The sequence below is a fragment of the Acanthochromis polyacanthus genome, chromosome 12 (assembly GCF_021347895.1).
Source record: "Acanthochromis polyacanthus isolate Apoly-LR-REF ecotype Palm Island chromosome 12, KAUST_Apoly_ChrSc, whole genome shotgun sequence".
Classification (NCBI taxonomy): Eukaryota; Metazoa; Chordata; class Actinopteri; family Pomacentridae; genus Acanthochromis; species Acanthochromis polyacanthus.
In genome coordinates, this window is record NC_067124.1 from 30,331,048 (window position 1) to 30,352,130 (window position 21,083).

Consider the following 21,083-nt stretch of genomic DNA (forward strand, 5'->3'; position numbering starts at 1 on the left):
AGACCCCTTTCACATGACGTATGCATACTTAATTAGGCAGCTGCGCGCGCAGACCCGGTGCAAAACAAAGCCTGTTTATCTGGCCTAGGTGTTTTTATTTACACATATTACACTAAATATGCCTTCTTGTTGTGCTGTCGGCTGTCAGAAACGCAGTACAGACAACACTCATTTAAAATTTTATTCAATACCTGGAGGTAGGGTTGCCACCCGTCCCGTAAAATATGGAATCGTCCTTTATTTGACAATTAATTGTTGCGTCCCGTATTGACTCAATACGGGACGCAATTTGTTCCGTATTTTCATAAATGTATCATAAACGTCTGTCACACAGTCATCAAAACTGTATAATGAATAAAATAAAACACAGGAAATATTAAGGACAGCCAATTTCATCTTAGTAGAACCTATGTAGTGAGGACCCGACGTGACATACAGCGGATAGACCTCAGAAGCCAGCGTCTGCGTCTTTGTTTGCCTGCCTGCACGGTCCTGTCACAAGTTGCTAGTTACAGACTGCTGCGCACTGCACCGGGGCATTTAAAAATGTCTAACCCCGAAACTTCACCACGTTCTCCTAAGAAACGCAAACGTCTGCAGATGTACAGATGTGAGTGGCTACGTGCGATCAACCGGTATAATTGGTCGGAGGCACAAATAAAGAATGCGGCTTTGCAGTGCACATTTCATTTCAGGTAAACGGTCATTCAATTTTGATTTATATTTGTAAAATCCTTTAAAATCATGGAAATGTTACATCACCCAACATAAAAATTAGATATGTAGAGAAAAGGTCTCGTGGATAGTGCTTTATATCATTATCGTGCATGTGAGCGATAATAGGGTGTTTTGTCATTACCGCAGTGAATATATTTGTTGACTTAGCCTTGTTATTTTGTTTTACGGGACTTTAATAATTATAATAAATACAATTTTAACAGGTCGTGCATCTGACGATTCAGACAGTCCTGATTTCGTGCCTTCAGTATTTCCTCACAGGCGTGAGTGCCAACAGCAAAAAAGCTAAGAACAAAATTGACAATTTGTACACTCACACCACGTTTCTGATACTGGATGGTATGTGAGTTCTTGTACGTGACCGCAAAGCACGAAATTAACAGCATCAAGGAATTTGTATGCCTTTAAATTCTCTTTCGTGTAAACCCTTGGCGAGTTGATTAAATATAAATAGATGTCCAGCCACTGAATATGAGGCCATTGCCTCATATCCCATAACCACTCTTGTTGCGGCAATGAGTACGGGGCCGGTAGTTGCGTACCTGTACTAAGTGTCAACTTGTTTAAGTTACAGGTACGATCGGCAGGTGACAGCTCGTCAAGGTATGATTTCTTAACAATAAGTTTGGGCTGTGCCATTGTCTTTCTGTACCGGGTCTGCGCGCGCATACCGATGTTGACGCTTGTGTTAGTAAACACTGCAAGCCGTCTATATTGCTTCCCGTGTTTGCTCTATAAAACGGCTGGGACAGACACGGCATGGACTGTTTCAGGAGTAAGAGATATGAAACATTTGTCCGAGAAAATAAAGAAACACGAGAGTAGGAGGGCACATATGGAGAACACCGTTAAGCTAACGATGCTAGGCAAGGCTAACATCGTGACGCAGCGAGATGAAGAGATGAAGAGTGACACAGTTACACACTGAACTCAGTGTTTCCCCTCCTATATGACCGACGAGGCGGGCCGCCTCGCTGGTATAGGCCACCGCCTCATTACAATTTTGCCGACATTGCCGCCTTACTGGTCCGCACCAAAAAAAAAAAAAAAAAAAAAAAAAAAAAAGGAATGCTAAATATTAGAAAGCATTGACACATAAGTCCGGTATATTCGCCGCTGAAATCAACAAGTCAGAATGGCAGCCTTTTCTCGCCGTGGGTGAAGACAGCAAAGCACATCCCCGTTGGTCGGTAACACTCAGTTCTCGTATGACATCCCGCGACCGCGAGTTCGTGTTTCAAATGTCGGTCATTCCGATTGGCGAACAATGAGCATGGTGGACAAGAAGCGGCAGCGCTCCATCGTTTCGTTTTTCGGGGCTAAAAGCAGGTGTGTATCACAGACATATGTCAAATTAAGTATCAAAACTATAGCATGTCATCAAAATAAAGTGAGCAACGCAGTGTAGGCATCGATCTCACTTCCTTTACTGAGCTTGCTTACTGTTTTGTTGTCCGTGGCGATACGAATTGACAGTGACTGCAAAAATGGCTCCCGTTAAAACATTTAGGCACGACAAAACCCGTTATACCGAACGAGACAAATGATTTCAACGGAATATAAAGTTCCTTGTTTCTTTTGATAAAATGATTTATAGAGTGCCCGAAATTATATCATTCAATGGCAAAACAAATTCTGTGTTCAAATTCTAGTTCTGTGTACAAAAAGGTAACAGTTTTGAAAACAGAACTAACTCCTTCAGAAAACCAGTTGTTAACCCAGAGTGGATGTTTTCTTTCACATTTTTAAGTAAAATGAAGGTCATGACATAACCTTTTTATTATAAATAAAAATGAAGTGGGAATTTGGTACCTAACATGTAGTTGTTTTTAGAAAAAAAGTAAAAGTCACCACTTGATTCCAGATTCAAGTCCTTTGTCATCTTTTTCAAATTTGTAATAAGAACTGATGTGGCATTTTGGAATGGCTTGTGGAAATCTGACCAGAATATAATAGACTGGACTAGTTGACATGTTTTGATCGCAAGGACAAGTGGGTTTATATTTGTCATATTTTCTCCCTATCACTGATTTTTTTAGAAAAGAAACATGAAAATTTTATTTAATTTAGTTTTTGGAAATGGCTACAAATACAACAAAATATGCTCCAAATTGTGCCAGAATGCCCCATTTTGCATCTTGATTTTCAAAATTTTTCCAGGGGCATGCCCCCGGACCCCCCTAGTTGCTTCGCACCTCCAGCGCAACTCACCACCTCACAGCCATTTCAACCCAGGGGAAACACTGGAACTGTTCTGAGGTGGCCTCCAATGAGCCCTGATCTGAATTCTACTGAACATCTGTGGAAGCAGCTGAAACATGCAGTCTGGAGAAGGACAGCCTTCACATCTGAGACAGTTGGAGCAGTTTGCTCACCAGGAGTCGACACGTGCAGAAGTCTCCCTGAGAGTTACAGAAATCCCCAGACTGCAGTGACTGGTTTAAAAGGTTGTGCAACAAAATATTAAGTTAAGGGTACCATCATTTTTGTCCAGGCCTGTTTCATATTCATGCAAAGTAATCTTCAACAGAAGAGTACTGTCTGTATACACACACACATTTATTCCCTTGACCAGATTTTTCTTTGTATAAAGTTGACCTTAGCACAACACATCATCCAGCAATGTATTGCACTTAGTAATTTTTGGACATTTTGTCTAAATAGTATGTGTTTGCTTATGTCATCTGCTCATCATTTTCTGGCTTGTTCACTGAAATGTTGAAATCATCAAAATTGTTGCAGATTGTATTTTTCTTTGTCTGCTAATTGAAAAATCACTTAATTGTTGCAGTTCTGATCAGTTAGTAACATTTAGCTTTATCATAAATTACTGTACAGTATTTTTCTGTTCTAGTATTCATTTCTTAATATATTTAACACTTAACAAATACTTGAGTCGTCAATTCAACACTAATGCACTGTTTCATGTGCTCAGCTGTATATATAATGTATTGCCAAAATTGTGGTTCCGCAATATGTTGTGCATGTTTTGTGCAAAAATGCCTCAAGTTATTAATATTGGCATTTAATAATTATTATTTCACAGAGAACTGATATCCTGCCGTTTCTGTTCAGTTGTATTGGGATGGTTACTGAAGCTGACTTGATATGGCACAGCCCCACCTAGAATATTTTTCACCAGCTGCCACTGAAGACCAAACATCCAGCCAGAGTCAGACGGAACCAGAACAACCAGTGGTCCTGCAGCCAGGGGCGATTCTAGGATCAGAGGTTTAGGGGTGCTGAGCACCCAGAGGTGCCCAGCCAGGCAAGATAAATTTCTTCATTGTTTTGTACGTTTTAATGCAGTTTCACTCCCACATTTGTGAAAGAAGAGCATAACACTTTTTGAAAAGGTCTGTGACTAAACCATCCAATCTGATAAAGTTTATTTAAATGCTGAATCACCGCAAAGGAGGAATGCACTGGAATCTTAAAAGAAACATATTGTAGTCCTAATTTCTGGGAAAAGACGACTCATTTAGATACAGCAGCTCCTCAACATATACATAAACAGCATGTATGTTTCTGGAGTAAACCAGCCCCCTATACCAAGCACCAAAAAACAAAAAAAAAAACAAAAAAACAAAAAAAAAATGGACCTAGGACTTATTTTTTGACTTTTATTTGAAATGTGATGCACAGCATTTCTTTCCCTGGTCTGCACGCTCTCATCTCCCAGAGTCTCTCCTTGTTCTCTTCCTTTTATAGTGAAATTAAACAAATAGAAAAAGAAATAGATAATTAGGAAAATGTAATGATGTTCTGTTTAGAATGAAGTCCACTGATATCTGTTAAGTGTGCCTCTGGAAAGCATTTACTGTGGGGAGAACACATAACCTCCATGACATATATGTAAAATTATATTGTGAATGAATGTTTTTCTTTGTCATCTTAACAGTTGGTGTTTTGCTTGCCACTATTCTATGGTTGTTTTCTTACCTGGTTCTTCCTGACTTTGCACTCTCTCTTCTCTTTCCCCTTTTTCGTCTCTCCCTCTTTGGACTGACAATCATACACAAATAGATTGTATTCAGCTCGAGGAAAAATTATATAAATATGAAAAAATACCAATAAGAATACAAATAAATAACGTCCTCTCTCTCTCTTTGTACTGTCAGTCTAAAGGCAAATAACCAAACAATGTGTTTTATATCTGATAACAGATATAAAACAGATATAGTCTCCCCCTCCCCTCACTGGGACTGATGCGGGGTTACTGGACTGACAGCCTGTGCTCTGGGAGGGGGAGAAGCTCACAGCAGCACCTGCTGCTTGTTGAAAACAGTAACTGCAGAATGAGCCGAGTTTTCCTATCAGAGTCTCCAAGACGGCAGAAAAAGTCGCTAGATTTGTCGCTAGTCGCTTTTGACCAAAAAAGTCGCTACGAGCTTTGAAAAGTCGCTAGATTTAGCGAGAAAGTCGCTAAGTTGGCAACACTGCTTAGCTCTGCAGGTAGAGGCTCAGAGCCCGAGTTGGGAAAGTTGTGCAGGATCAAACCATTTTGAGGCAAGATGGGGGGAGGGGGGTGCTGTATTTTTGTTGTTAAAACATTACGTATCAACCAAGTACTGTATGGTTTTTTACACTTTTCTGGTTTGTTAAAAAAAAAGGACATGCGATACAAAAAATAAAAATAATTTTTTTTTTTAATTTTAGGGGTGCTGGGATTCAATTTGGGGGTGCTGAAGCACTCCCAAAAATGGGCTAGAAACGCCTATGCCTGCAGCAAGTAGTTTGAAGTCTAACAGCTTCAAACCAGTCCAAAACCAGTCCTGACTAATTTAAGAACCAGTCTAAACCTGGCCAAAAGCCAAGTCCAAAACCTGTCTAAAACTGAGTCCAAAACTAGTCCAACACCAATCAAAATACAGTCTACAACCAAGTCAAAACTGAGTTCAGCACCATTTTAAAACCAGTCTAAACTCAAACTCACAATAGTGTCAACAACAATAAAAAAAAAACCAAACAGACAGACAAACTGGACACCCTGGGCCTCCCCGCTCTCACATGCACCTGGATTAAGGACTTTTTAACCAACAGACCCCAGTCTGTGAGACTTGGTCCCCACCTTTCCTCCACCCACACACTGAGCACCGGTACACCACAGGGCTGTGTGCTGAGCCCCCTCCTGTACTGCCTCTACACCTATGACTGCAGACCGGCCCACAGAAACAACATCATCGTCAAATTCGCTGACTACGCCACAGTGGTCGGTCTGATCTCAGAGGGAGACGAGACAGCCTACAGACAGGAGGTCCAGAAACTCACAACCTGGTGTTCAGAAAACGACCTGACAATAAACACCTCAAAAGGAGCAAAAGGAGATCATCATGGACTTCAGGAGGAACAGAAATGATCCGCTTCCCTTCTACATCAATAGCAAGTGTGTGGTGAGAGCCCACACATTCAGGTTCCTGGGAGTCCAGATCTCTGATGACCTCTCCTGGACAGACATCATGACTGTCATAAAGAAGGCTCAGCAACAGCTACACTTCATCTCACATGTCTCATGTCTCACACCCAGCCAACAATATAATGTGAAATGTGCAACATGCACCACTGCCTCATACACTCTTCTATTTAGCTTCACCCTTTTATTTATACTGTATATTTGTAAGTAGACTGTTTGCACTATCTTTAAGATTCATTTGCACTGAAAAGGAGAAGCTCTCCAATTCTGTTATACGGTGTATAATGACAATAAAGAACCAGGTCCAAAGTCACCCCAAAAACAGTCTAAAATCAACCCCCAAAGCAGTAAAAAGAAGAACAAAGAAAAAAATAAAGTCCAAAACCAGTCTATAACAAAGTCCATTATCCATTTACAACCAGTCCAAAACCAGTCTAAAAATAAACTGAAAAAAACAGTATAGGAGTGTTTCACTGACGTCACACATCTGGGGCAGTAAGTAGCTCAGCGCCATTTTGGGTGGCAAACTTTGTTGAGTCTGTGACTGGAGTTTCTCTTTTAGCCTAATATTTGTTGGCTATGGCTGCCACTAAGCTGAAAAAGTATATTGACACACTTGATAGCACTTCAAAAGACCAATATCAGAGGAAGTTGGAGTTAATTGATGGAATCGATCCTTATCAAGTTACACAGAAGGACTGGACAAGCACCCACAACGGCCTGCCTGAAGTGAAGTAATTTGAGTAAGTTTCAGCTGTTTGCGCTCATAATATGAGGAAGTAGCACTTCAGACACAGATTTTTTTGCAGAGATTTTGAAGACAGTTTGGTGTAGAATTCGTCCGAAAACAGCATTAATTCAGTTTACCGATTTAACCAACAATGAACCTAATGATTTTTTTCTATTAATTAGGGTATCATTGGTCTATCTAAATTAAATTAACTGGAATAAACAGTGGAGTCTGGCTAGGATCACGCTAATGTGAGCTAACCTCCCAGTACGGTGTCCTGTTCGGGCAACGCGAAGCCTCGCTTTGAGAAGCAGCTATTTTGAAAAGATCTTTTGGTCAAAGCAAATAATAACGGTTAAAACACCTAATTTCCACAATTGTCTAAGTTATACATTTGCTATCTTTTATTTGGCATACAACTCAGTAAGACTTTTGGCTGTTTGCGAGATTTCAATTGTGTTTTCAAAGCAATTCATGCACTAAATGTTTATTTTACCACAATAAAGTGTATTTATGGAAGACGAATTGAATAGAATACAAAGTAAAAGTGAAAATGACAATTTGGCCAAGTGTGTGGTGCCTCAGCCGGCTGAGTTTCCTTGTCTGTTCACCCTCGGCTCCGTTTAACTGGGCCTTCTGCCCTGTTGTGGCAGCCGTGGACACAACAGGCATGAACCATTCTTGTCCCCAGTCACACTGCAAACTATATTTATCTTGCTCAATACTTATCTTGCATCCTGACTCCTGACCACAACAATTTCAACACTCGCCACCCAATATGGCGGACCAGCTAATAGCCCAGAAGTGTGACGTCATCTGAAACACTCCTATATAACCAAACTCCAATTTGAAATTAAGTTCAAAGTTAGTCAAAAAACAAAGCCAAAAATTGTTCAAAACTTGTCAAAATTGAAGTCCACGGCCAGTCTATGTTCACTATCAGATCTGTAAACTATCTGTCACCATTTTCAACAGTTTCATGTTTTCGTGCAGCTTGTATGTTGGTAGTTATTTAGCTCAACAGCTAAAACATGAAAGGTGTGAATGAAAGATTCCTGCACCTATACAGGACACAGTTACAAGTTACCTTTAGACTTTTTTTTTCTTTCAGCAAATTAAACTTGCTGTTTGAACGAATTTCGAATAAAGTAAAGCATCTCACCTTTGTCTGTTTTGTCCGAGGTTTTTTTTCCCCCCAAACGCAGCCATTTTCTCTGAGCGGGAACAGCTTCACTCACTGCTGCCACCTGTGGGCTGGAGGGGAAACTCACGAAAATGGCTGCGGAAAGGAACTTGTGGTAACCGTTAAAAATATTTTAAGAGTGTATTCAGACAGAAATCCTCATTTTAAACTCACCTAAACACAAACAGGAATTCTAATACAGTATTTGTATGTCTTCGTGTTTCCGGTAAGTCACTCGGTCGTACAGAATTTAGCTAACTCGGCTGTACATCTGAAGTTCGCTGGCTGACTTGACGATTGCTACAGAAAGAACTACAGAAAAGCACGACAGTTTACGTCAGTTTCTACCGTTATGCGGCAGCTAAAAAAAATGCACCTGTAGTAAACGTGGAGTGCTCCGTAGCCGGAAATATACACAGCGGTGAGACTATAAATGTGCATTTCTTTGTACTTTAGTCGAAACTATAACATCATAATAATATTATTTATTAAGATTCAAGTGTTTTTGCCTTAAGCTACAAACGGTTAGCGTGCATGTTAGCCGCATTTGCTACCACAGCGAGAAATGCAATTTTTTTTTATTGCATTGCATTAGCCAAACTTCTTAAAGTCTGTTTGTTGACTTATGTGACAACGTTGGTTAAAGCTTATTTTATCCACTGATGTAAGTCTAGCGTTTGCCTGAACCTCCAAACTCCAAAAACATTCTGAAAATATATCCAGTCGAACTTAATGAAAATACCTTCGGTTTTAAGGTTTTCTTTATCACGAAGCAATATACATAAGTGACAGAAAATGGCGTGACACTTGGCAGAATTCCTATAATAGCGTCTTTAATTCGGCGCACACGATGTAGACCATGTACTGTTAGTTTTAGTTAGAATTGGACATTCGGTTCACTAGTTTATGGGATAACGTTAGTTCACCCCAGCCCCATCACCGTGGTTGGTTAAGGTGATATTTAGATGTTACACTAACGGGAATTAAATCATTTATATGCCGATTATATTAGAGGACATTGAACATTAACTTGAAATATTAAGGTTCGTCTCGCTTGATAGTTTTGGAATGAGTAGGGAACATTTTTAGTACTTTCCAGTTTTTGTATGGAGTTTGGTTTACACGATGTCTGGTTAAGTTTGGCTGAACCACGTGTTATGTGGTTCCTTTCTCGAAGACTGGATCATTGGCTTGACATGGGGAGGTTGAGTAACTTCTTAGGCGCCTCACATTGTCAGGGGCCCCAGAATTTCCTGGTTTATTACATATAATCTGATTCTACTTAATGTAATTACCATATGTAGTGTATTTTTGTTTGTTTCTCTCCAGTTAATTTACTCTTTACTTGTGAAGGCCATTTCTGTCTAATGGTCTGATTCAGGATCGACATGCACAGTTAGATTATTTCTAATCTTATGATTTGGCTCCACCTAGTGATTGCTTGCTTGATTCTGTAATTGCTACGTTTGAAAAATATGGAAGAAAACTCAACTTGAATCACACATTCATAATCTGAAGATTGTTTTCATTCTGAAGTTTGTGTATAAAGAGTGAGAAAAAGGTTAAAAAGCTCCTGTTTTTATTTTTGGCACATCTAAGTGTGGTGTTAAAAGTCTTGTTTTACCTTAAAAAAAAACCTGTCCAAACCCACAATAAATTCGGTTCACTATCATGTGATGAAGACAAGCTTTAAATCTTCACATGTGAGAAAATGGAAATATCATTTTAAAAGAGCATATTTTGATATCCAGTTACTTTTACACACTCTCATACCTTCTGTGCATATCTGCTTTCTGTCTGTAAATCAGCTGACTGGTTTATTGAAAAATATTTACAGTTTAAATCTCAGAAACAGTCGCTGTAACTGCAGTAAACGCAGAAAATCTTTTAGTGAAGTGATTTCTTAAGAGGAACATGACTTTCACTGCACATCAGTAACATCTGTCCGTCTTCTGTCTGCAGATGGAGAACTACAGTAAAGCTCGGACCGTGGAGCGGCCGTCCGTCTGTCCGTTCTCCGGCCTCCCCGCCGACACGCCGGAGATCCGCGTCAAAGACGGCAGCAAGATCCGCAACCTGCTGCGCTTTGCTCTGAGCCGCATGGAGGCCAAACCGAGAGCAGCCGAGGAGGAGGAGGGAGGTGGTGAGGAGGAGCGGCAGGAGGCGGCAGGTCGTCCGCTCTGCAAACACCTCGTCTTCACCGCTTATGGGAAGAGCGTCTCCAAGGCCATCACCTGCGCAGAGATCGTGAAGCGGCGGCTGAAGGGGCTCCACCAGCTCACCAAGCTGCTGTACGGCACCGTGGACGAGACGTGGGAGCCGCTGGAGCCCGACGCCGGCCTCGACAGCCTCACTGTCAGCAGGAACCTACCCAGCATCTGGATCCTGCTCTCCAGAGAGCCGCTGGACGGCAGCCAGCCGGGATACCAGGCGCCGGGCCGCTACGACGCCCTGTGGGCTCAGAGCTCCAGCAGGGAGGAGGGCGGAGGGTTCAGCGGACAGAGACCGGGGCACCGGAGGAAGAGAGGCGGCAGCAGAGGGAAGGGACCCGGACGTCAGAGTGGACACTCCAGAGAGCCGGTCAAAGGACACAACTGATTTATTTTATAGTGCTTCAACATACAGAGACTCAGCCACACTGAGAGGATTTATAAAGGACTTCTACATTTAAAACAGATTAGAAATCCATCATGAGCAGAACTGTTCTCATCTTACTGTTCAGGTTTTCAGGAGCTGCTTTGATTTATTTCAGTCTGACAGGTTCTTCATGATTTTTAACTCAATGTCCAACTTCCTAAAATGTTCCTGCAGCTCTTTTGTATCTGTCTCTGCTGCCTTCTGCAGAAAAGATCAGGAAATTGTTTTTGCAGAGACAATTAGAAGAGTCAGCTCAGACAGCAGTGTTCTTCTGCCATCGTAGATTCTACTTGGAGTTTAGCTATTTGGTTTTTGGGACCCAAAAATAAGTTATGTAAAATATTTCACATAGATTCTGAGAAATTTAGCATTTTCATTTTCAAAAACACCTGTGAAGCAATTTTAAGGGCTCAGTATCTCCAGAAATATAACTCCCACAGACATTCAGAGTTTGTCATATTTCCTAAAGACCTATAATAAATCAACGTAAAAAACCCAAAATTTATGGTTTTTTTGCATGTTAATAATTCCATCATAGAAACAAGGCATTTGTCATCTTGGATTTCTTCTTGGAAGCACTGAGCCATATTTTTCACTGTTTTGTGACATTTTAGAGACCAGAAAACTAATTGACTTAAGAAAATAAGTTACAACTGTTAGTTGCAGTCCTAATTATTACTCTAAAGCCTCTTTTCTGGTCACTGTCTGATACTACTAAATTAAGCTGCAAATGTGTTGAACTGAACATGGTTTTGTCTGGATTACATCCATCCATCCATCCTCTATACACCGCGTTATCCTCACTAGGGTCGCGGGGGGTGCTGGAGTCTATCCCAGCTGACTCGGGTGAAGGCAGGGGACACCATGGACAGGTCACCAGTCTGTCACAGGGCTATATATATGGACAAACAATCACACTCACATTCACACCTACGGGATATTTAGAGTTATCAATTAACCTCAGCATATTTTTGGACTGTGGGAGGAAGCCGGAGTGCCTGGAGAAAACCCACGCATGCACAGGGAGAACATGCAAACTCCATGCAGAAAGATCCCAGGCCCACCCTGGGATTTGAACCGGGGATCTTCTTGCTGCAAGGTGACAGTGCTACCCACTAGGCCACTGTGCAGCCCTGGATTACAACATGTTAAGTTCATTTTATAAACTTTCAGCATCATCAGAAGAAAAACATTGAATTTTACTAATAAAACATCAGCATCTTATTTGTTTCAGGCTTTCACTGTTGATAATCAGATCTTTGTGGCTCACAAAGGACAACAAACCCCACATTTATTTACAGAAAATCAGTTTATTGCATGACAGAATAACAGTGATTGCAGCAGTTTGTGATCTCCACTGAACTTTCACACAATGTTTAGTTTCACATAAATCGACGACTAATTCAGGCATAACAGTATATGTAAGATTTATACATTTATATTATAAAAACAGGTTACACACTTCACCTGGTCCTAAATATGAATGTGTGGACATAAATAAACTATTCCTGGACTGTCTGGCTGATGTAAATATGAAAATATTCCATCTCAATTATCTAATATATATTGTGGGATTATTTTTCATGATTGTCATTAAGCCAGTTCCACTTTAATTCATCTAAACGGAGGCAAAAGAAAACCAACTGAAACCTCATTCAACTCTAAAAATATTTGCGTGGTTTTAATCTGTCCTTTCGTGTTTTACAGCTGATTTCAAGTGTTTTCGGTTTCATTCAAGAGTCAGAATCAGAACCCGATATTTCAGAATCTCATTGATTTAATCATCTGTGAAGAAATTTTTGATTTATTTTTCCCTTTTCCTAAAATCACAGAGAAAAAGATGAAACGTGACCACTCTGCACAGGAAAAAAAATATATACTACTACATCTTTAAACATTTGGAAAATGACACAAAGAAAGAGAAAAACAGGAATTTTCTTGGTCTTTAACTTGCAGTCCGCTTCATTTTCTGGGCATACAACTAAAATCTGAGCATGAATTGGACGTGTGACTGAAGGATGTTTAGAGGCAGATCCAAGTTTTAACTCCTCGACTGTTTGTCTGGTAGCTACAACCACAACAGCAATGGAACATTTCACTCAAACACGATGATTTTATCTCTAAAGTACAAAAGAAAAAGAAAAAAAAGAATGTTTTACCTTGGTATGAGGACTGGAGGCCCAGAGGCTCCTGGCTTAAGGTGACTGTTAGCAATTCAATAGACTGGACAATTAATTTAAATACTCTAGACACGAAGTGGTTAAAAAAAAACCAGATGAAATGCCTACAAGCACACAAAAAAACTTTAGACACAAAATGACTGCCAAGAGACATAAAATGACAGTACAGAGACATAAAATGACCGCCAAGAGATGTAAAATGACTACAAGAGACAGGAAACGACTATACACGGTCACAAAATGACTATAAAGAATCACAAAATGATTGCAAAGAGACGAAAGACACAAAACGACTACAAATCGACACAAAATGGCTATAGAGAGACACAAATAGACAAAATTAATAAAGAGAGGCAAAAGAACTATGGACACAAAATGACAGAGACACAAAATGGGCAAAAAAGACATAAACCAACAACAAATAGACATAAAATGACTACAAAGAGACAGAAAACAAATATATACTGTCACAAAATGATCGCAGAGACACCAAATGACTGCAAAACTTTTCACCCAGTAAATGTGGACAAAAGTAAATCCAGTCGGGACAGTCTGAACTTAAAGACCGAAGGAAGAAACTGACCTCAACACACTCAGATGTTTTTCTCATAAAATCAACATGCTTGGGCAAAACGTTCTTGAGTTATTACGAGCACGAATTCTGATCTTCAGTCTTCAGACCAATATCAGAAAAACGCCGACAGACAACATTTAAAGTCCAAATAGCTGTTTCTACACATGATCATTCACCTTCAGATAGATTCAAATTTGACAAAAAAAAGCATCGAGCCGTCATCAGATTATAAAGACGTGACCAATTAGAGTGTTAAAAGTAAAAAACAGATGAAAATTAAAAGTGAAAACAGACACTAAACTGCAGATGTTTTTCTTAACAATCACACATTTATAAAACTATTTTAAAAAGGCGCATTTCAGCATTTGCAAATATGAAATAGGAAGTGGAAAAGTGTTAAAAAAAAATCACAGGATGCCGTTAGAATTGACTAAAACCAGGTGAACAAGGTGCTTTTGGCAAAAAATAATGGCAGTGTGTGTGTGCTGAAAGAAAGACTAAACAAAAAGATGTTTCAGTAACTCAAACTGCTCTGATCCAGATTAAACTGGTGATAATCTGGTGCAAATATGAAGAGATTCAATGACAGTTTTCACTGAGCAGCAGCTTCCAGGACTGAAAAATGAAGCTCCAATTCAAAAACTGCAATTCCTCTAATGTCCACTTGAGACTCCCACAATGAGCAAGTCCCAACAGACCTCCAGGTTAAAAATTTGCAGCAAAAATAAACATGTTTATAGCCTGCTACAAAACACGGTTTTGGTCTCTAAAGCTAATTTTCCTGTTTGTGACAACTGTACAGAAAGTGAATTTTTATAAAACTCAAAAGTTTAAATTGTATTAAGACAGGAAGTTCTGCATGATTAGGGGAATTTCAGCTCCAGTCACTCCAAATTCATGATCATTTTTGATTTCGTTGTGAGCCCTACAGACTTCTGAATAGTAAATTAATTGGCAATTATCAAAATGTTTAAAAAAAACAAATCCAAAAGATTTTCTAGAAGTGTTTTCTCATACTTATGTAGCAGTTAAAGTCAGAGAAACACCAAAATTTGAGAAAAATGTTCATTTTATGCATAAAAAACAAGCTTGTTGTGCTCAGAGTGACGTGCACCTATGTATATTTACTGCTGTATATTTTCTATCATTCAGCATGTGGTGTCTGAGTAGGAAGGTGCTGTCTAGGTCTGAGTTTTTAAACTTTTGAAAAATGTTTTGGAGTCCTAGTAGAGGGCAAGTTCTCTATTATGATTGTGCATGTGCAGTGTCAACATGTCTACATGTGGCTATAACTCACAGAGACTTCAGACTAGCAAAGGAGACCATTAACTGTTCACTGATGTAAAAAATGAAGCGACAAGTCAGCGTATTATCTCAGACTTCGATACAAGCAGACACCCAGATACATCGCCTCCTGCTGGCCCTTGGACAGAATGCAGTTGAAGACTTCACTTTTCAGACCTGAAGGCCTTGTCCATCTTTTAGATACACACTATAGCCCAGTAAGCAGGAGAGTCAGTTAAGTAGTGCTATTTGCTGGACATTTTGAATCATTACACCCACTGGAGCAAGAAATCATCAGCAAAAAAAAACTTCAACAACAACATGAACAAACAGACATTATTTCGACAGCCGTGGGACTATTTAAAACACGCACTGGTCCTTCCATTAAAAACATGAAAAATCAAGAAAACTTTGCAAAATTTTTTAAGGGATTTGCAAAAACTTCTATTACATTTACTCATATACAAAGCTCCTTTTTTCTTTCTGACTCTTGTTTTACTCTCAAAATATGAATTATGAGCTCAAACAACCACTGAGTATATCGCAAAAGACACAATCAGATCCATTTATACTCCATGATATTCAGAATTTGTCATATGGGGCCTCATTTATAAAGCTTGCGTACGCACAAAACAGGGCTAGAAAGTGGCGTACGGCACTTTCTACGCAAAGGTTGTGATTTCTAAAAACAAACTTGGCGTGAGAATGTGCGCACCGGTATGCCAACTTTGATGCTTGCTTACGCATATTTTGGAGACAGAGGGAACGGCAGTGCCGGAGGGTGAAGTGAAGATCTCAAACCTTTATTGTTATCACATATTAGACTTGTAGAGCCGGATAATCATAAACCCTCATTGTTGTAGATGTTCATATAGTGCGTCATTCGGCCGACGACTGTATTTGCAGAACTATGTTCATATATTAACAGGAGCGGATTGAACGTTATTTCATTCGGTCGTTTGACCGAAGGGCCGGTATCTGGGGCCGGTGCGGCGATCTTTATTAAATAATTTTGTTTACTTATCACTCGGCGCCCATATAGCTCATCGGGTTAGGCAGGTGATCCATTTGCAGAGACTGGTCTCTGATGCAGCGGCCCGGGTTTGATTCCTGCCCGCGGCCCTTTTATGCATGTCTTCCCCCCATTTCCCGTCACTCTTCACTGCAACTATCACAGTAAAAAGGCAAAAAAAAAGTAAATAATTTTGTTTATTTATCCATATGCGGCCGAATGGGATGAGCATCCAACCATTAATCAGCCCTGTACAGGCACGCAGGCACACAGGCCCACATGCGTCACACCACAACCACGCTCAGCCCCCGGTGCTGCGTAAAATGCCGTGGATCAGCAGCTTATTTATATACAGATACATTCATGAGTTACTTTGCATTGACATTCATGGTAAAAATGTGGGTGTGTTGTGGGCAGAATGTGAGGTGGATCCACCTGCGCAATCTTCCAGCTGGTGTGTGATTTATCAAGAAATTGCATGCAGCTGTGCTTACGCACAGTTTTATAAATCAGGGGAGAGGGGCATACGTCCATTTCAGATTTTCGGCGTACGCAAACTTTTAGTATGGATCCTACGCAATGTTTTATAAATGAGGCCCCAGGTGCTTGGATTTTGTGTTTTCTTCTACATAAAGAAAGATATTTCCAACAAATCCACGCAGAAAAGGAACTAATTGGAGCGTAACATTTTACCAAAATGCAAGAAATGTAATGTGTCCCTGCCAGTATTCAAATGAAAGCATGGTTACATCTATTAAGTCATTGCTTCCAACTTGGAGCAGTATGTACAGCCTCTGCCTGTAAAACTGTTTTTGTGTCAGATACAGTAGGAACATCTGCAAAAAACTGTAATTAAGACAAATTTTCGGTGTTGAATGTTTCAGCACACATTTAAAAGTTACACTGTAAAAAAAAAAGCATATGGTATATATATTTCAGCAGCTCAAAACTACTGTAAAATAATGAAAAAAAACTGTATTTTCCATAGTTGATACAGTTTCTAGTCTTTTTTGACATAATGAGTATGTTTTTGAGCCTTTTTGATGGTTAATGAAGGATATTTACATGCATAAAAACAATGAAATCACCCATAAAAATAATTGAATAATGTTAGAATACAAATAATCCGTCTTATGTTTGGTAACAAATCAGTAAATAGAAAAAAATGTAAAAATATTTCTGGAAAACTAGTAATTCAGCTTGCAAGAATTTACAGTTTTTTCAGAACACATCAGGTTTTTCCATTAAAAAATATATGTATTTGACAGAATTTTAAGTTGAAAATAGTACAACCGTCTTTAAAATTAGATTTACCTTTGAAAAAATGTAAAACCACTGTTAACAATCATGATCAGAATTTTAAAAAAATCAACTACAGTTAATTTTAGATCATACCGTCTCAGTTTTTACGTTACTTCACATAGAAATCTTGTATATTTCAGAGACCTTATTCTTTCCCAGTTTTATTGCTTTTTTATCTATTTTTTCTGTCTAAAAAAATACGTTAAAAAGAGAAAAATTCTGTAAAATTACACATTTGTTTTACAGTGTGTCAGGATATAAATCTGAGCTGTCGTGAGGCGTTCAGGGACACAGCAGGAAAATTAAACATCATCCCCACTTCTCAGAATTTTTGCGATGCAAGGAGACGAAAATGTGCAATAATTCAATAGAAAAACATGGAAAAATATTTAATAAACTGAATTTTTTGGGCTAAAGCTATTTCTCTTGTGTTTTCTAAAATTTGTGATGGCTCAGGTTTATCTTGGGACCACATGAAGGGTCCTGACGTCAACAAAACCCCAGTTTGACAATTTCTAAAAGTCCATTATGTGAGTTCTCTGACAGTTTGTGAATTCAGACAGAGTGGGTTCGTTATTTTTATGACAATGACGATAAAGCAAAGCGACGCACATCGACTCCACGTATTTCTCTGATTCACTGCATCAATTAAATGCTAAAAATAAACATTACAGCAGAACATTTAGTGGTTTGACAGTTTTAGTGTCTCTGTGGTTTACCTCCATAAAAAAAACAGGAGTTTGTTTCTGTCTGAGTATTCTTACTTGACAAACTCACAGCTGGATGCTCTGAACTGGGAATGATTGGTTACTTTCAGACTGATTGTTTCAGAGCTCTCAGCGGTCGGAATCATTGACTTAACGCAGGATTTAAAAGACTTTAAAAAGGACGTTGGCTCTGCAGCTCTGGCCTCCGACGCCATGTTAAAGGAAGAGTGTGTAAAACAACCGGTGACCTCTGAATGCAGCCAAAAGATGGATTTAATCTGCTCCGTTGGCCTCTGTGGTCAGTTTCTCTTTCTCTGCTGGAGCCTCCACCTGCACGGCACCACCAGGAGTGGTCGGCGCCTTCCCGCCGTTACTGAAGGGATGCCCTTGGTTCTTCCAAAATAGGGCGAAATCAGCGATAAACGCCAACATCGCCAGGAAACCGAATACCTGATGGAGGAAAGGAGGAGCCAATCAGCTCAGAGGAAACTTCCACAGGTGATAACAGTGATTGTACACCCACCAGCCAAGTAGGAAATGAACAGAGAAAGCAAGGATTGTGCAAGGAATAAAAGAAAAAGAGGAGGTAGAAAAGGAAATTAAAGGTGGAAAGAAGGGAGTAGGGAAGGACAGCAGTGTGAGTGTAGAGATGCTTTCTCACCACAGCACTCGTCTCCAGACTCGAGTGGCCGTTGTTCGACGCAAACACGATGGAGGAGATGAACAACAGCAGAGCGATCACACCGGTGTAACAGAAGTCCTGCAGAAAAAACAGGACAACGATGAAGATGAGTAGCCGAGGACTGACATGAAAATCCTCATTTAATTATCTGGATTGCATTCTGAAAACAACCTTTAAGGTTTTGCCACAAGCTTAAATGTTCTGCACAGCAAACACCGCAGCTTGAAACGATGAACCTCACGTTTCTCGAGGGTTTAAGTTAAAAAGTGCTGTTAAAATAATACATGTAGAGATATTCCGAAGATAAAAGTAAAAACTACATATTTTTTTCCCCATAAATCTTTAGTTTAGCTTTTTTTTTTTTTAAATGACATTGTCTCATAATTTTGATCCTTTTTTCTCCGACTGAACTGAAAATGTTTATCTTTTTCTTAAGCTTTTCACCGTCTTCTTCAGAATTTTCACAAAATATTCCAAAATTACAAATGTGTGTGGCAGCTGACACAAAAAATCTTCTTAAAATGAAATATTTGGCACAAAAAGGCATGGAAAATGCACCTAAATCATGTCCTGGGGAAAAGTTTGAAGAGTATTGTATATAAATGAATGATAAATTATAATGCATCTCTGTAATGTGACTTTTCAGCTCAGTGATCAATAATTCACACAGCTGCAGTTGTTGGAGTTGTTTTTTTTTTTTTTTTTTAACTAAAAACAATCTAAATTCTGTTACTGCAGCTTCTTAAATGTGAGTATTTTCTGGTTTGTTTCCTTCTCTGTGACAGGAAACTGAATATCTTTGGACAAAACACGCCATTTAAGGAAACAATGATGCACATTTTTTTTTTTTTACCATTTTCTGACATTTCAGAGACCAAAAAACTAAACAATTAATCTAGAATATAACAAACAAGGACAAAACAATGATTGAATCTCATCTCTAACTCTACGTGATAACCACCAAACGTTTTCACTAAACAGCACAAAGCAGAAGTTTAGCTTTTTCTTCTGAAAAAACAAAAAGCTGGAATTTAACTAGTTTTGCAAAAGCTCAATTTTCATGTTGATGGAGGCTGAAATGGAGATAAAAAAACATGTTTTACTGACTCAGTGAGGACAAACTTAGGAGATAGTAGGAGAAAATTAGATCAGAGCTGAAACACACCCATCATTCTAGGAAACATTTATTACAATGTGTAAAATCAAACTCCTAAAGTGTGTTTTCATACAACTTCGGGATCATCAGAATTAGAAGCTGCACATGGAGTTTTATCATCTCTGAATCAGGTTACTGGTGGATAGTGTGTGAAATCTTTGTGTCTGCAGTTCGGAGCAGAAAAAAGAAAATCCAAGAAGCTGGTGAAGCTCAGACAAGATTGAAAGAAATTACGAAGAGCCACCAGACCTCCTCCAGATCTGCAGCGACTGCGATCCCTGCTGACTGTCCACATCCAGCTGCTGTTCACAGAAATGATCAAGTTTTCAAAGCTTCAAACCCACAAATTCAGGTGCTAGGAGATTCAAAGTACCATTACTGAATAAAGGATGAATGTAAACGTGTACTTGTGTGTCTTTTATTACTGTGAGAAGTTACTCATTTATAAATAAATATTCTGGGTCATTCCATGCGAAATCAACTAAATCTGAAATTTTTTTTTTGGCTTGACCTCCTCAGAATCAGCTGATTTTTTAAAATGTTTTAATCTATAATAACCTTAGTATATTTAATGAAGCCACGTTTTACCTTAAGACTATGATTATTTTCAGTTACAGGCCCTTGAAGTACATAGATGTGAGTCCAAACTTCCCAACTTCTTAAAATCTCATCCTTTCATTCATCCCTGACTTTTCTAAGTAAGTCATCCCCATCCCCTCAGGGCTGTGTGCTCAGTCCCATGCTCTACACCGATTCACAACAGCAACATCTTTGTCAAATTTGCAGGTAACACAGGCAGAAACATGAAATTTGTTAAAACTCTGTTATCTGCAACTAAATCAGATTTCCATCCACTGCAGGTGTCACAGTGTAAAGACTGAATCTGTGTGTAGTTACTTTTTTCCAACAACCAACTTTGAGCATCAATACTTTGGGATAGATCATAGTTTGAACAGCAAAACTGCAGCAGTTTAATGTCTATGGCAGTCATAACAACAAGCATTGGTACCCTGGATGTGTTCTCTGTTTTTGATAACTCCCCAGTAAAAACTTCAAAAAGTGCATTTTAAATAAACTTTCAAGAGTCACATCGGCATTTATGATGGACGATTGGTCAGAAAAAGTTCTAGCAAATTAAAAGTTAGAGTTTTACCTCGATTTGATACCAGGATTATCTTCTAGATATGATTCCTTTTTTCTGGTTTTCAATGATTTTCAACAAATTCTGGACAAGTTTTAAATCCTTTTGGACAGATTCAGAGTTATTTGAAGAAGTTTTTAGTTATTTTATGGCGGTTTTTGAACTAGCTTTGAGTCAATTTGAACACATCATTTTACACAAGTTTTTAGTCATTTTGAAGATGTTTTAAGATATTTTTGGACAAATTTTCAATTGTTTTGGGCAATTTCTGAGTAAAAGCAAACTGGAATTAAGAAGTGTAAAACATGGACCTGCCCCTATATATTTCAAGTACCTGTAGCTCT

The 21,083-nt window shown here is 39.1% G+C and overlaps 2 protein-coding genes across 2 annotated transcripts in view; one reads left to right on the top strand and one right to left on the bottom strand.

The window, feature by feature from the left end:
* The first annotated feature begins 8,402 nt into the window (after positions 1-8,402).
* rpp25l (ribonuclease P/MRP 25 subunit-like) lies at positions 8,403-11,925 on the top strand. The gene is made up of 2 exons (XM_051956923.1): positions 8,403-8,485; positions 10,027-11,925. Exon 2 carries the CDS (start codon positions 10,027-10,029, stop codon positions 10,660-10,662), a length of 636 nt encoding a protein of 211 aa, XP_051812883.1. The 5' UTR covers positions 8,403-8,485; the 3' UTR covers positions 10,663-11,925.
* Positions 11,926-11,991: 66 nt separating this feature from the next.
* The window catches only part of cmtm6 (CKLF-like MARVEL transmembrane domain containing 6), a 30,228-nt gene continuing 21,136 nt past the window's right edge, over positions 11,992-21,083 (bottom strand). The window contains exons 4-5 of the mRNA XM_022220310.2: positions 18,422-18,520; positions 11,992-18,210 (exon numbers count right to left, since the gene is read on the bottom strand). Of these exons, the coding sequence (XP_022076002.1) occupies positions 18,034-18,210; positions 18,422-18,520 (276 nt within the window). The 3' untranslated portion in view covers positions 11,992-18,033. The remainder of the gene's footprint in view (positions 18,211-18,421; positions 18,521-21,083) is intronic.

What these genes read in the sequence shown, in the direction of transcription:
- rpp25l (XM_051956923.1), top strand. Translation starts at nt 10,027, where the DNA reads ATGGAGAACTACAGTAAAGCTCGGACCGTGGAGCGGCCGTCCGTCTGT.